The sequence below is a fragment of the Formica exsecta genome, unplaced genomic scaffold (genome assembly GCF_003651465.1).
Source record: "Formica exsecta isolate Colony F162 unplaced genomic scaffold, ASM365146v1 scaffold223, whole genome shotgun sequence".
NCBI classification, from domain to species: Eukaryota; Metazoa; Arthropoda; class Insecta; order Hymenoptera; family Formicidae; genus Formica; species Formica exsecta.
The window spans coordinates 111,921-128,546 of record NW_021849528.1 but is presented as its reverse complement, the minus strand read 5'-3'; the positions used below and the strand labels follow the sequence as shown (position 1 = coordinate 128,546).

General features: G+C 43.8%; 1 protein-coding gene across 2 annotated transcripts in view; it reads right to left on the bottom strand.

Annotated features, from left to right (window-relative positions):
- Window positions 1-15,695, bottom strand: part of LOC115235493 (paired box protein Pax-5-like) — a 102,169-nt gene extending 86,474 nt beyond the window's left edge. For both annotated transcript variants that reach the window (XM_029807328.1, XM_029807329.1), the window contains exons 1-2: window positions 15,456-15,695; window positions 11,390-11,419 (exon numbers count right to left, since the gene is read on the bottom strand). In XM_029807328.1, coding sequence (XP_029663188.1) covers window positions 11,390-11,419; window positions 15,456-15,657 — 232 coding nt within the window. In that variant the 5' untranslated portion in view covers window positions 15,658-15,695. The remainder of the gene's footprint in view (window positions 1-11,389; window positions 11,420-15,455) is intronic.
- Between the last annotated feature and the right edge of the window lie 931 nt (window positions 15,696-16,626).

Genomic DNA, 16,626 nt, shown 5'->3' with positions numbered 1-16,626 from the left:
AGAGTGGACGCGGAGTTTTGCGTCGCGTCGAACGACCGATATATCAACAGGCAGGATAAGCCCCAGGGGCGGGATTCGGCGTTGTCGATCGGAAGTTTGATGCACCGATGACATTTATCGTTTTCGTTGCCGGTTAAACAAAATCGGCATCTTAACAACGAGACATGATAAACTCGGCCGGAAGTGTAATATCTGAAATCAGCAACGGGAAAACAATGGTACTCCGCGTTTCGGAGAGATGTAAATAAGATACTCTTCTGAATTTTTGATTGGCAATCGAAGACTCACGGCAATCTTTCGCGCCCGTTTCGCGGACGAATCGAGCGCGTCGAGGGAGATGATGGCTCGTTTCCCACAGAATCAAGTAGCGACATTTATATGCACGTTACATCCTCAATTATAGTTATTAGTTTGCCTGTTAATGGGCTATAAAAATTTTATACCATACTGCGCCGGACGCGCAGTAGCCTCGATGGTCTTGTGAGGCCGTCTCGATTCCGTTACGTCGAAGCAAGAGGCCGCATGCAAACATTTTGTCCGCTGGGCTCGAATCATTAATTCAGCAAAAAGCCAACGGTTAACTAACCGAGAATCGCTACGCGCGATTTCGCGGCGTAATTTTTTTCCGATTCCGTAACGTGCGTTTTATACTTCTCCGTCTGCATTTTCAGCGGAAAAACATAAACATCGTAAACCAATATTATAAGCAAGTATCATAAACAAGAGATCCGTGCGCAACGAGCGTTAATATCGTCGATCGAAAAACAAATTGCGAATTCATCGGTGAATCGGAATTCCACTCGAACATTCACGCGGCTGCATGCGGTTGATCGTAGGCGGAAGAATTACGAATAGAAAAAAGGCATGCAATTGTATTTTTTTTTTGTTTTACCACCAATGGCATACGTAATGTCCCTTTGGCTCGAATCGCGGATTCCGTTTCTTCGCTTCGACTGTATCGGAAACGGTGAAAAAGAGAAAGAGAGAGAGAAAAAAAAAACAGAGATTCCGAGCGACAAGAGGAACGAGAGAAAAAGAGAGAGAAAAGATCAGCGAGGTAACAAAAAGAGAAAGAAGCCGAGATACGATCTCTAATTGTTCACGATCGAACTGCAAAACTCGGCCGCTGAAACGATTCGCGTGTACTGCAAACACGCGAATACTTTTATACGAACAGTATCACCAGAAGGTGTTCGACTTGCGCAAAAATGTCAAAAGAATTCCTCAGTACTAATTATTCGAAAATTATATACGTTGGAGCCCAATAATTTTATTGCAAAGAAAATTGATTCAAAATTGATCAAAAAATCTATTGTTTAAATTTTCCGTTCGTTAAGGAAATTCCTGTATATATCGTATATGATTATCGAGAGGTGAGATATCAATATCGAGAGACCGAGCCAACAGTTGTAACGTTTCGCAACCGATTGCTACGCGAGAGCGCGATATATATCGACGAATACGCGAATTAAATTGCGACCATGCACGGCTGTCACGCGGTGCAAATCGGTCGCCGCAATCGGCCGATCCTCGATCCTGATAGCGATCCGCGGAATTCTTTCAAAGTCCTCTAACACGTTGTTTTGTTTTCTGAAACTTTGGTCGATTTTTCAGTAGAAATCTTATCAAACATTTTACCGTAAAAAAAAGAATATTTATCAATCGCGTGCAATTTCTTTATGATTTAAATGTGCTAAAATTGGAAATTGAAGTAATTTCGATAAAATGTTTGAAAATCGAGATAAACAAAATTATTTATGTCACTTACGAAATAAATAATCATGGAAAGATTCCGCGCTCGGGAGATATCCTGTTCGGGTCAGAAACGCAATTAGATCAGGTGCAAAGTATCATAATTGGATTTCACCGGAAATTACGAAGAGCCGACCCAGTTTGCTCGGTGGTGCCGCGGAAGGTACCGCGATTCTGCGGACGGAAAAACGAGAAATGCACGAGTGTATAGAAACTGCGTGGGCAACGCGCGTATGTGTATGTATTACTCTTTATCGCTCCGGTGGACAGCTTTTAGAAGTGCTCACCGTCGATCGCGATTCCGGCTCCCGGCAAAGGAAAAGCGCGTGGTGCTTAATGTCATACTTTCTCCTGCTCGCGTTGCGTTGCAGGAACTCGGCCGAGTCCTTTTCGATCGTCCTCGCCGCGACCTCGTCCCGTAGGCGGTATCACTACCTGTGATCCAACGTAAATCTTTTATCTCTACCTATTTATCTAGTTTTCTACGCTCGCTTTATTCTCCCTCATTTTTTGATTCAGAAAGCGCATAGACTTATATATTTCCTCCCTTTGAAAAATAATAAAAAAAAGATAAAAATGACATTTTCAAGAGATACGTGAACGCAAAAATTCTTGAACGGTCGATAATCTCATGACGGTCCATTCTAGATGGTTCATTCTATCCGCGGACTGGTCCGGGAGAAAAATTTTATCTAACGGCGGCGCTTCGACCGGCCGCGGAACGGTGGTTTCGCATCTCTCTGACAATACTCGTTTCATATTCGTTGAACTATGTAATGCAGGGAACGGAGAGATTAATAATTTGCAGTTTCCCACCCCGGCATTATCGGGGCACGAGGCAGGCGGATCGTGTACCAGCACGGAGAGAGGCAGGAAGATAGTAAGAGAGAAAGAAAGAGAGAGAGAGAGAGAGAGAGAAAACGCGATGTGTTTAGCAGCCGCGGCTGCTGCAGGGTCGACCGGTCACGATGGCTCGGGTAATGATAGCCTGCCCTCGCCTCATAATCAGTCCCCCATCTTAATTTATGTTTGCCCCTGCCCATCCGTCCGTCCGTCCGTCCTGTACGACTTCGCTTCTCTTCGATGTAGGTAGGTACCTGCTGCTCTCTCGTCGGCGTTGGCTCTTTACTCTCGCTAATTTACCGTAATTCGACTGCGAGACAAGCCACGTAACTTTTGATTCCGTCGCTGATTTGTTGCGAGCACGTCGAGCCGACCTCGAGTCTGACCCCGCCTCGCCGCTTGTTCCCGCTTCCGGTGATGCAGCGGATATCATCGTCCGCGATTTTACCTCCATCGCTTATACGATACGCGCTAGTTAACGACATTTATCGCCAGTTTTAATTCTCGATGACGTTCACCCTCGACATCTGATCGGTTAAATGTACAATTCCAATCAAAATCCTCGATATTGATATGCTGACACTCGCGGTGAACCGCCGACGCTGCCGCACTTGTCCGTTCTCGCTGACCAGGCGCGACAATCTGAGAGCGGACACGATCCGCCGACGGAGGAAACGCGAACGGTTGGATGGTTCAAAAACCAGTTCGCAATCAGTTGAAGCGGAAAACCATGCGTGCCGCACGTGCGCACCGGCGTAATATAAACAGAGACGCAACATTCGCTCTAGTCGTCGTGTTATTGGCAGCCGGTCGCGATCGGCCGATGCACTCGAACCGGCGAACCGTATATACGAGAGATACGGGTATCTCTCCATTGGAGTATAATTGCGCGAGATATCAGACACACTCTCTCTCTCTCTCTTTCTCTCTCCCGCGCGCGCGACTCGCGGAGGTCTAGGTCTAGGAGTCCATTGCCGGCACTCGGGGCTGATATAGTCCAGTGCTCGCGAGGGTGCAACGTGTGGCCTCGTTACGTTAATGGCGTCATGCTCTGGCGCCCCACAGACTACTCCGCTGACTAGCCGGCTCTCAACTGGCGATGCAAGCTACGAAACGACTCGGAGGAGCCCGCCTGCCTCTCGGAAAACCGTCATGTAGGTGATATACCAAATAGTTGATGTCGATCAAAATATCGTGCCTCGATATCGAACTAGTTTAAAGAGATAATTGCACGTTGGAAAAACATTAGATGACAACGTACATTATTATCGACAATTAATGAAAATGCACACCCACGAACTTCCTTGTTTTGAAAAGATGTTTTTATATATTAATTTTTCTATTTATGTAACTGTACGTTAATTACAGGTGTAACTGTATGTTAATTACAGGTGTCGATGTTTACAAGAATCTGGAAACAGGATCGTGTCACTGTTCGCATTTCTTCATATCGAGTTCGTCGTCTTTAAGAACTTGAGAGTGTACGTTGAGTAGTACATGATTAGTAATCAGGCTTCGAGAGACGAACCTGTTCGACTTCCGTCATCCGAGGCTAATCGGTGCTGGGCGTTTCTTCAACTTATTAATACTTAATAAGTCCCGGAGAGATTCGTGGAAGAGAAGACTGCACGCGTATTACGTATGAACAATACACTTGGTGCGCGCACGTGTAATTTGCGGTAATCGAGACGGGAGCGAATAATTGCTCGGATGCAACGGAGAAACACCTTCGTTTTTGATCGCGCGTCACCGATAATTGCACGTGGAACTTTTCACAATATTCATAAGCGACTTTTCCAATTTTCAGACTCGTAACGGGACACACCACAACGATCGCTCTAATCATTCGTTTTGCTTTGTAGAGGAAAGCTACTAAAATCGACGTAGGTTTCTCCTAAATCGGAATATCTATTTTTCTTAACAATAGTCCATAATTTATGTCTTTCTTGCTCGTTAATTTTGTTTTCCTTTTTTTAACTTTCTCTAAAGAAATGACATAATTTTAATGATAAAGAATTTTTTTATGTCATTTTATAATATTGATAAGTATTTTTAAAACAGTTTAATTTTAATTTTTATCTTTTTTTATCATAATTTTTATCATGTTTCTCTAATTTTAGATAAGTATCGATCTCAAAAACCAATTTCTCAAACTAAATTTTATCTGTATTTAAGAATTAAAAATATTTGAAACTATAATACAACTTGATGGAGAGTAATCTCTCGTATTAAATCTGCGAGTATAAATTTTAATTTTAAACTTTCAACTTTAGAAATAAGAACCCAAAATTATATATCTTTTCTCAATCTGACTTTGTCTCGAATACAACTTTCAAGTTTCCTCATTTCAAAATAGTCATAGTATTAAATGACTTACAGTTAAATGCGCATAGGTTGCCACCGAGAAAGTCGAGAGGAAGAAGCAATGTGTCGAGCAAGGAAGACAGCGTCCAAGCTAGATCCCATGCAGACTATTTCTAGAGTCCGCAGAAACCATTAGCATTCACAACCACCCCGATAATTATTAATCTCCCGGCCGCGAGCGAATGTATCTCTAGGAACACGGGACGCTGACTTCTCGTCTCGGCGCAAAGGGTCCTCGTAGCGATCGTTTTATCCCCTCGCGCCCGATAATGATCGAGGCGCCGCGTGACTTTTTGCTCGCTCGTTAAAAACGGGCACGCAACACGCGATCCGTAAAAGGCCCGCGAACACGGCTACCGAAGCTTGTTACGCATGATCGGACCTCCACCCGCGCTCCCCGAACCTCGTCGATGGTTTACGCACGTGCGTTTGTGTGTACCCGCGTCGGAAAACGTCCTTTCTCAGCCGTTCGTTTCTCCTTCCTTCTCAGAGACGTGTGCACCTCCGTGGGTGGCAGGTGTCAGAGCGATCTAAGATTTCTTGTTTTCGCACGTTATTACGTCCCGCGAGGAGATTGCGGTCGGTCATTTCTACGTAGAATTGATACTCTCATAAAGCGTTCTGTGTGGAAAGTATGCAGTATAGATTTTTACGCGTCGGAATAAGCGACTGGATCGTGACTATATATCAAAACGTATGTTGGATCGTTTTATAAGCTTCACACACTCTCGAGACACGCAGGCGTGACTGGCTGACGCTTTTTTTCTTTTTCTTTTTAATCTTGAATAGTCAAATTATTTGAAATTCTCGAAATGATCAAATTTAATGCCAAAAAGAAATTTTTCCTGGTATTTATTTTTGTCATTGTACACAATTTAAAATAAGTTTATCGAATATATGAATCCTATCATTAGAATATGTAATCTTGTCTATGTTACTCATATCTGTTTCTTTTCTGATTTTTCACACACAAACTCAAAATTTTGTTGAAATCTGCTTTAGCTTCAACGTCAAAACAACGATTTGACACTTATTACAATTATTACCGCCATTTCTATTATAATCGCGTTAATATGTTTATTTGTATTATTGCTGTATCTATCTTTTTTCTATTAAAAAATTGTATATTGATCTTATATTATAAATATTTCTATAATATTATACCTTTTTCTATCGCTGTGGAGTTTTTTCCGTTAATAAACAAATAAAGAAATAAAATGCATTATTGCAACAGAGGAACTAAATATTGAGAAAGTATATTAAATAATATTTTCAAGAATATAAAGAAACTATATCCAATTCTATGGTTAATTATTCTCCAAAAACAGTCGATAATAAAAAGATTCTTTAATCGAATTAAAATTGAGAGTAACTTGTTCATTGTAAAGGAAATTTGGGTCGACAATGCATTTCGAAGAATAAACACGGCGATGACATCCGATGCAATAGTAATGGCACGCAAAACCGTTAAAATACAACACGCATTTTCAATAGCGAGAACGCATTCAGACTCACCGACCGATCGGTCTCGCAACCACACTTCCTCCGACTGTTTGCGCAAGTAAGATTCTACTACTACTCGGTACTCGAGTATTACGAGCCTGCGTTTGCATTGGCGAAGCAGGTACCAGTCGTGACTATATATATATCACATATACACATATATACATATATATGTATATATATATATATATACTAGCCGATTGCTCTCAATATTGAAATATCGAATGTACGATAACCTGGTCAGGAATTATGCGATTGCCGTAGCTGAAGTTTGTGCGACGAGAGCCTCGATCTCCTTCCGACTTCTCTTCTCGCGTGTTATAACTCGCTTCTCTCCTCTATCCTGCCCGCTTCCCCCGCGGTCCTCATTAAACCAACTGCTCGAGACAACTGGCGCTGATTATTTAGCAATACAAATCATTCTCGCCGAGCGCGCGAGTGCGTACCTATCCCTCTCTCTTTCTCTCTCTCCTCTCTATCTCTCTCTCGTTTTTCTCGTTCTGTCGAACGAGTTCCCGCTCGCGTGCGCGGGCGTGGTACTGCACGTACCACTTATGTGCGAGAGGCGAATAACACATACATACACACACGCGTACACTCTCTCGCGCACGGCATGTGCATCAGATACCAGCCGGTAGAAACAGTTTTGTTGATTAGCGTATTCGTTGAAACCGGCTGTATTACTTTGTCGCATCGCCGAGGAATATTCTCGTATACTCGAACCGTAAGTATCTCCCGTAAATAATCGTAAATCGTTGACGTATGCGCCCGGATGTTTCAGAGAAATTAGCGAAATGTACGAGCGAATTTTGAATAAATTTTTATCTCCATTATAACGTCATGTTATTTATTAATAATTATCATAATCTGCGATTGCATTCCTCGGAAATATTTCTGCTACATTCGATACCATCTAATCGGTGCGGAACCGATTTTTCTCGCGTGATCTCTCTCTCTCTTTCTAGTGAATAAAATATTCATATTCGAGAGAGCTACCGGCACATCGTTCTTTCGGAATTCCTCGCGGCCGCACCGCACGCAATTAATTAACTCAAATATCATCCTGTATAATTTACGATTTGCTCCGCGTCGTTAATCACGCGCGTCCGCGCGCGCGAATCGTCCCGTCTTCCCGGACCGATCAGGTCGGGAATCGATAACAGAGATACATTAGAATATTATGACCTTTCCGAGTGCATTCGGTGATTCACCGCGGGAGCCGCGATAGCGGCGTTATCGGCGCGGCTACTCGCCGCGGCCGATCGATGTTATCGGATCTCTCCGCTATACTCCCGGCTAATCGGGACAAGCGAGAAAGGGAGAAAAGGAAGAGGCCGGGGTGCTGACCTCGCTTCCTGAATCGTTCAGGGCGGTGGCATCTCTCCGAGCAGGCTCGGCGAACGCGCTGCGCAGACAACGTCGCGCAGATCGTGCAACCTGCGTTCGTGCAACGAAACGAAATCAAGCGAGATAATATCACTGCGAATATAGTCGGCGATATGTCAGCTCGTTAAAATTATCCTTTATCGTTACGTGTTATTCGAACACTCCGGTTCTCCGCGACGCGCTTTTTAATACGGATTTTATATAACTTATATAAATCTAATTATTTAATTAATTAATCAATTTTAATCTGGTTTTATCAAATCCTGTCATTCCAGTCTCGACTTGTTCGCATAAATTCAAAGCAGGATTCAACTGTCTCAACCAATTTTTAAGAAGTTTCGAGATTTTATCAGAGAATATGGTTCAATATTAATTAATTGATTCTTAATAATTTTTAGATCTAACGTATAAACTGCTTAATTATTTTTCTCGAAAAGTTATGAAGAATCAAAAGAAATCCGTATATTACGTCGAAACAATTGAAATGTGTGTACCTGTCATAGATTTCAGCATAGAGTCGAGTCAAATATACCTGAGAAGTCATGTTTTTAATTATAACACTCCGCTCCGCGCGAACGTATCCGGGACGAAAGCGTTAATCTTAATCATAGCGGAAATCTCGTCGTGCGTAATTTCGTGCAATTACATTTTTAACGTCGCGTATCTCGCGTTCATCTTTCTCTCTCTCCCTCTTTTTCTCTTTTCTGAGCAACTCCGTTCCATGTATGAGCAGGAGATTTAAGATTTCTGAAAACAAACTCATCTTAAGCAATCGTTGGATCGCGATTCAAAGCTGGTACGGATCGGAGGATACCGCGCGTCCTTCTCTTTCTCGAGAGGAAAAATTCACGAGCCCCGATGCCACTATCTTGGCGAGATAACGAGATAACGCCGCCTCATCCCACAGTGAATCCCACGGGCGAACAGGGGCGAACGCTTCCATCGGCAGGCGTGGTATGCAACCTTACGCCGCGCTCATAAGCGCACTCGCGGAGAGCCGCATTATCGCGGGATTACGTAAGCGCTGTGCCGCATGCGATTGCGCTTGTATTACGCTATAATTAGGATCGGGCCGGCCGGCGTGTACGTATCGCCCATATGTATAATACATGTATGCGCGCGACGTTACTTATGCCGCGTAATCCGCATATTAATAACCGCGACGATAAATGTTAACCGCCGTCCGAGTCTCCTCGAGAAAAGGACCGTAAACTGCCGCCTATCGCCAGGCTAATCGGACAAACCGGGATTAGAGAGCGCTTTCCGAAAGAAGGAGAGGCTTGTTCGCATCGAACCCATCTTCCGCTCGCGTTATCAAAGTATGGCTCGCTCTCCCATAGCGTATCGAGCGCGTATTAATTGGAATATTTGAAATACAATCTGCATGATTTACAGAAACCGTCGTTAAAAGCGATTCGGCGCGATTTGGGTACGAGGCGAGCGGATAGTTCGATGTTGGTTGTGTGCAGATTGTATATGTGCGCGTACGTTTCCCTTTTTTTTTCCTCTTCTCAAATGTCCGCGTAATCGTCCGGCATTAAGGAAAGTAAACTGGTTCTGCACCGTGTACGAGCGTTTGACCGGTGCCCGACTTATCTGTAGCCTCGATCTTGCGAGCGAGCGGAAAAATCGCGGAAAGCCACGATACCGTATTGTGATATCGAAAGCACGCGGTACAGAATCGTGCGAGCCTCGCTAATTGATGTATCTTTCTCTCTTAAGCAATAAATAACAACAATAATAAACCTCCGAAACGCTCCGAGATGCGTCACCATCAATTTAGTATCAAGAAAAATGCACCAGTTTTTTTTTTTTAATAAATTCTTAAATTATACACACGTGTTAATATATAAAAACTTTAAAAGTTAAAAAAGAAATTTTTTAACATATAATCGAAAAGAGCAAATTCTAGCTACGTTAACAAGTAGCCTGTTAATGCTGCGGCCGCCTGTTTATGCCTTGTAATTAATCTCCGACTTAAGCGCCGCTAAACAAACACACATTTACTAAATTAGCGATCGCTCGCTCTCGTGCTGATAGACGCCGAAACGAAAAAAGATCCGCGCGATCGGACGGACGCGGGCGAAAATCAAGATCTCGCCGTGCTCGTTCTCGACGTGCACTTGATTAATATCCAGATGTAATTACGCGCCGCCTCGGGGAAAGGACGGATGAGGCGCGAGAGAAGAGGGCAACTCTTCTCCTCTCGTCGCTCGCCGAGATCACCGTGTGGGAGGTAGGCGCATCGGGCACGAGAGGAAAAAGACGAGAGAGGGAAGAAGGACGTGGTGGAGAGAAAGAGAGAATCGAGCTGCCGACGAAACGAAATCCTGACAGGTTTCATCGTAGGCTGACGTAAACAATTTGCGAATGTAAATACCTGTTGAATATTGAGCGTGCTGGTCGGGGCCCACGGGGCCCCACGCCGCGGCCCCCCAACACCTTGCGATCGTTTACCCTTTAAACTCGTGATTACCATCCAGCGCCGTCTCCCACCTACCGCGGCGAGGCGTGTAAGTCACATCGGCATAAATTATACGCGAACATCGGTATGGCCAAGTGCAGCGGGGGATCCTTCCTCGCAACTTCGTCGAGGAGGTAACCCTCGGCTCCATCCCTCGTCCGGACCGCGAAGAGAAGTCGCGAAGCGAGAAACGATCGGAGCATTCTTGACACACGTGAGATTCGAAAAAGGACGAGCGCTCTGATAGCCAAGTGAATTAAAATCTAACGCAGATTCAATTCAATCCTCCTATCTAAAAAAAGGCATGTAAAGTCGATACTCGAAAGTCTCGAAGTGTATTGTTGTCGCTTTTCCGCGATGCTGATTGGTTCTGTCATTGCGCTTACTTCGTGAGCGGCTGTCATTGCATATTTTGACAGTTATTATTTTGTGTATATATCGTTAAAAATGTTTAATGAAAAAGAATAAATAGCGCGCGCGAAGCGCGCGTTGTGTTGTGCTAGTAATATAAAAAGAAGCTCAATGAACGCAATCTCGCTTTACGGTGTTCACATTTATTCAATTGACGCATTGATATCTCAAGAATGCGCGTCGAATCACTATTATTTTATAGATTTAGGATGCGATAATGCTCGGCGGCGCGTGGAACGCGCCTCTCGCACGATTATCAACAATTATTTGGAGGATCTCTTGATATCTGTATATCAACGTCCGATTGAATCGCAAGGATCGATTCCGCATCGCGGCTCCGCAACGTAGTGCACGGCTTAAGAACACGTGTCGAGATAATTGGGAATCGATCTCGATACCGATATCGACAAAGCGGTCGACGCTTTTCGGACGATTTTCTTGCTTCCATCTGTATTTAATTACCGCGGTCGATTATAACGGAATTATTTGTACGATGCGTATCGATAACGGTCCGCAATACGTTTATCCGAACATCACGCTTATTTTCCTCGCCCAATTTTTCAACAGCCTAATCGTAGCTGATAGGCAATAAAGATATCCAGGCACGTCAGAAAACCGCAATTATAATTAGATGTATATACGTGAAAATCAAAGAAGCTCACTCACCGTCCTGGTTCATCCCGTGGCTGCCGTCATCTGTTCCAAACAGAAAAAAAGGGAATTAATCGAGATGTGAAATTGAAATCCGACGAGAGAGAGAGAGAGAGAGAGAGAAATACGTAACCGAGATTACACCATCGAAACGTGCATATATACATACATTTAAGCGAACAATGCAAAAGCGGGGCACGCGTTTATCTGTTCATTTATTCTAGAAGACTGACCTGCGATGCGTTAATTAAAACGTTGCAGCTGCGTAATCATGTGTCATGTCATTCTCTGAATATAATCAGTGTTCCCGATAAAGCGGTACTTGTACAGCGGGAGCAATAAAATAGGCAGACGCTAATGAAGTTTCCGGATGCCATTCGTAAACATAATATAAAATACGCGCGTCTCTGGTAAATAGCGCGGTCAAATATTGCGTGGAATATTTTTCATCGATCTCGCGTATCTGAGGAGTATAAATCTGGGAGCCCCATCGGGGCGCGCCATCGTAGCCCATAGAGACCTCGCGACTGCCTCGATAGGAAATCGCGGGCAGCAGGAGGCGGTTGCGGCACCTCCGCGTCCGTTGCCGTCTCGGATCATGACGACTCGCGCCCCGGACGATAGCGGCAACCTGCACGGCAACCTATTTGTACTCGCCGGGTCCCGGTATCGCGCGATCGCGCGCGCAGAGTGTTCCTTTATTTAACCCCATAAATAACCGCCGCTATCTTACCCCGCGCTTCTTCGTGCTTCTCCTATACGCAGCAACACGTGTATACGCGTGCATATAACGCACCGCAAAACAAAATACATACAGGGTGTAACTGAAAAATCTGCATGAATTTTGAGGGTGAAATCTATGCAATAAAAAAAGAAAGACCACGAGGGTCCTGAAAGGCTTCGTTGCGGAGATATAGTTCTGTAAAGATGAGATTTTATCATGATTTTTGTGTGGAGTCATCTAATTATAAAACAACTAGTTTATTCAACTCCTATTAATGACATAGACAAATTTTCGACGGTTGCGTAATATCCTTGGAATTTTTTATGCTCATGTATAATCTCAAGGAGGAAGTTTTGAACATCCTTTTTTTTTAAATTTAAGCCGTTATTGTCTTTGCATTAATGAGACTTATGTGATTTCCTATTTTTAAAAACTGTTATCTCTGTAATCTTTTTTTATTAAATAACAATTAAAAAGGTCACAAGAGCAATTAATGAATGTCCGTATAACATAAAGTCAAATTTTGAAAACAAAAACGACCCGATAAAATTTAATAAATTAAAGAACCAAAATGCATAACATGTAAGTTAATAAATCTTGAGATATACAAATACAAATTAAATTAGAAAATAGAAGTACTGTCTTTTTTTATTGTTCTGATGCGTAGAACTCGCATTCAAAATTTATACAGAACTTTTAGTTACACCCTGTATATCGGATGCTGCCAGTCATTCTTCGTTGCGCGAATCCCCCATAAGCGATTCCTGTCCACAGCAGAAAGAATACTTTCGCGAGGAGATTCAAGCGTGATGTGTTACCCACTCGATATTGGCGCGCGTTTAATCCCTTCCCTCTCATTTGTATGACCTCGAAGTAACAGTATGATGTACTGTCTTTTTTCTTTCTTCTCTTATGACATTCAATAACTACGCTGTTCATACGCGATCGTTATCGGAACCATAAAGATCACCGAAATAAAAAGATTAAAATGTTTATTTGGAAGCGATGACACGAGTTTCACATATGCAAATACAAATACAATTACAAATACGTCTCGCAAGAAGGACGTAGGCAGTGATTAGAGGCTCTGAAGTCGTTTTTCATGTAACGCTACATTCTCGAATATCAGATTATTGAATATATTAATACGGATTGCTAAATAAATCACATCAAGCGGTCAAATATATCAAAGGACCTGTACGTTTTGCGTAATAAGTCGTCGCATAATCTATCGGAGAGAGGCGTGGGTTTTTAAAACGATACTTTTTTTCGTAGGGTATATATATAGAGCAAAAATGAAATGTTCGCGGTAAATTCAGACGTTCGAAACGTTTCACGCTCAGTTCCGCTTCTGGAATATCACTTTCTTCTCCCGAAAAAAAAAAAAGAAATTATTTCATTACGCTTTCTCAGGCAATATCGTCGGTCAAGTAACGCGGGCCTTTCGATCGTCGAATGACGAAGAGTCTAAATAAAGTAGCGATTAATTACGAAAAAACTGCAAAATCAAAATGAAACGGCCGATCCGATCTCTCGCGAGGTGTACGAAATAATTATTACGTCGCGTAAAGTCGATGAATCGTATAAATTTGCTAGAATTCGCGGCGTTAATTATAAATTAATTACAAGTTAATGTCACCGCGCGAGTTCACGCATCATTAAAGACAATCGCGATATGTCGTCGATGACTTCAGAGATGCAATTAAGAACATATTTGTCCCGCGGTCGACGAGAAGCAGGAAGAGGAATTGCGAGTACGAGGGTGTTACACGGAATCTCGATCATTAATAAATTAGATAACGATGTATGTTGGATGCGCGTCTCGTGTGGGGTCCTAAAATTGAGATCCGCGGTTTTCTCTCTGTCAAATACGTTGATATCATTAGATTTAACGACCCCCTGACTCTGTCTTTCTCTCCCCTCTTCTTCCTTCACGGGTCTCGTGGCTCATGCCGCGTCACTGGTTGCTGCCACGGCGGCAGCCTTTCATCTTCCTTAACCAGCACCACTCTCTTCCGTCACGCATACACATCCGCGGAGAACGAAGGAAGACAACGAGCTTCCACGCCGGCGTAACCAACCGTTGGCTGGAATAAACTACCGCGCTTCGAAGATGATCCCGGCGCGTATCCGTGTGTCTCACGTATGTGCGGGCATCTGTATGCGTGCTCAAAAATATACCTGCGACGATCGGCCACCAAAGAAGAAACTACCGACTTCTACGGTACGTCTGTGTATGACGAGCGCCAGGCAAGTTCAGTTAACTCGATTGTTCCGTACGGAACAAGGAGCTCTTTCACGCGGGAGTCTCGGAACTTTGATGTCGGAATCATTGCTCGCATCGATGTCCCACCGGCACGTAACGTCGCTTCGCCGGATGTGCGCCGCCGTCGATACCGGGATTTAATAAGTTTGCGGTTTACAGCGAGGTAATGATGATAAACGGTAGGAGTTAACGGCGGGAGCGGGAATCCGGATTTTTGCGTTCAACGCGCTTTTACGCGCAATTCGCGGCTTCAACGATATTAATGATCGCTAATAGAATCCGCGACGGGTAATCGCGTTTGTAAGGTTCTTCTAGAAGACTGATGTATCGTGAACGATAATTAATTATGAAACGATTATTATTATCTAGACAGTTGTCGCTCGTCTACTTAAAACCGCGCTATTAATCATATTTTAGAAATCTGTTGACCGGACAGAGTGAAAAAAAGAGGGAGAAAGAAAGAGAGAGAGAGAGAGAGAGAGAGAGAGAATCGGAAAGCGCGTTTGAGAAAGAAAGAGAGAGAGAGAGAGAGAGAGAGAGAGAGAGAGAGAGAGAGAGAATCGGAAAGCGCGTTCGACAGATTCCTGAATTCCAGTTACAGCCGTTGACTCGGCGAACGTGATGCATCGTCATCGCGCGAGTCGCTGGTAATAGAAGCGTTGCCGCGCTTCTGAGACGAAGATTTATCGCTGGTATTTCGCGTGGCACGTGCCTGCCCTTTTTTGCAACCGCGACATTCTTGTCGGCTGTGCACTTCGCCATTGCCATTCGTCGCGTACATTGTCTCGTTCTCGAAACAATTTGGGTAATCATCGACGAACGATATCGAAAGGCAGAGTCATTTATATATCGCGATGGGTCATCAAAAATTTGTGCCGATAATGCAATGAATCGTTTTATTTTGAACCAGAAAAAATGTAATTATTATTGATAAATTGATTATCGCAGGAAATGGTCGTCTTATTTATCGGAAGGACAATTTCTGTACGATTGAAAATATAATTTCCCGCTTCTTTCGACTGGTCTCCTGCGACAATCGTCTTAACGTTCTACGTAAATAAAAGGAACTGGATTCGTAAGAAGAAACATACGTTTTTTCTTGGAGTCCTCATGCATACCTCCGGGTGTCGCAGCGTTGTGATTATGATGGTGGAGGGCTAGAGGGTCTTGGGGATGCGAATGAATGGCGGCCAGGGCACTTCCGGCAGGGTCACCTGGATTGACCCCGACTCCGACCCCCAGGTGTAGAGCACCATGCTGCGTCGCGTGTGCCGGAAGCTCCATGCTGATCATAGCACGCCACCCTTCTTCCAACCCTCTCCTCCCGCCACCTCCTTCCTCTATCTCGGACAATACCTCGCCGAGTTGGACGAGGCGTCCGTTCAACTCCTCGTCGCCTTCTGGAAAAAAAAAAATTAAAAATGTCAGTTAATAATCTAAAAAAAAGAGAAAGAGAAAAAACAAAAAAAAATGACCGATTTTCTCTCGCGAGGGAAAAGATTTAACGTTCTCGAGGACGATTCGTTGCAGATGGTGATCGCTTCCGTTAAGCAACGGACATGGATTTTCGGTCAGTGACTCGCAGAGTTAAATCAATGGTGCAAGAATACCGTAGACAAAGATCCCGAGATCCTGATCTAGGCGTACCCCTCTTCCCTCCCCCCTCCCTCTCTCCTATCGGGCTCCACGCGGCTGGCTGGATCACAAAAATAAGGACTCGACGGTCCCAGCCGCAATGGGATTGCCTTCGCCACGCTTTTTACGCGTCGAGTGGATAATTTCTTCGTTCCTCTCTACGTAATGATCTGGCCGGGTGATGCCTTTTTTGCTTATTACATCGAGAGAGGCCGCCGCGGAGAACGACACATCGCTCTAAGTTGGAAGGTGAGATCCCACTCGAATGAATGAAAGGATGAATGGAGCGTAATTTCGTCCACGCTGTCGGCAACGTTCATCTACTACAGTAGGACCGTTCTCTTCCCATCTCTTCGACATGGCGAGAGCATTGTCTAGGCCCGGACGCGATTACACATCCTCGCGATGCGCAACTTAAAGCAGCTGCTGTACGATGGAAAAGAAAGAGCGCATCGACGGCGAGATATGATAAGTCTACTGTCCTAGATTGCAACAATCCGTTTGTCAGACTTCTTTTTCGAAACAATATTTAACAATGTTTCCTCTATCATAAAATACTTGTATCAAATTGTCAATTGTCAAATCTGTAATGTTTGTTTATTCATTATTGAATTTTATTCATAATCA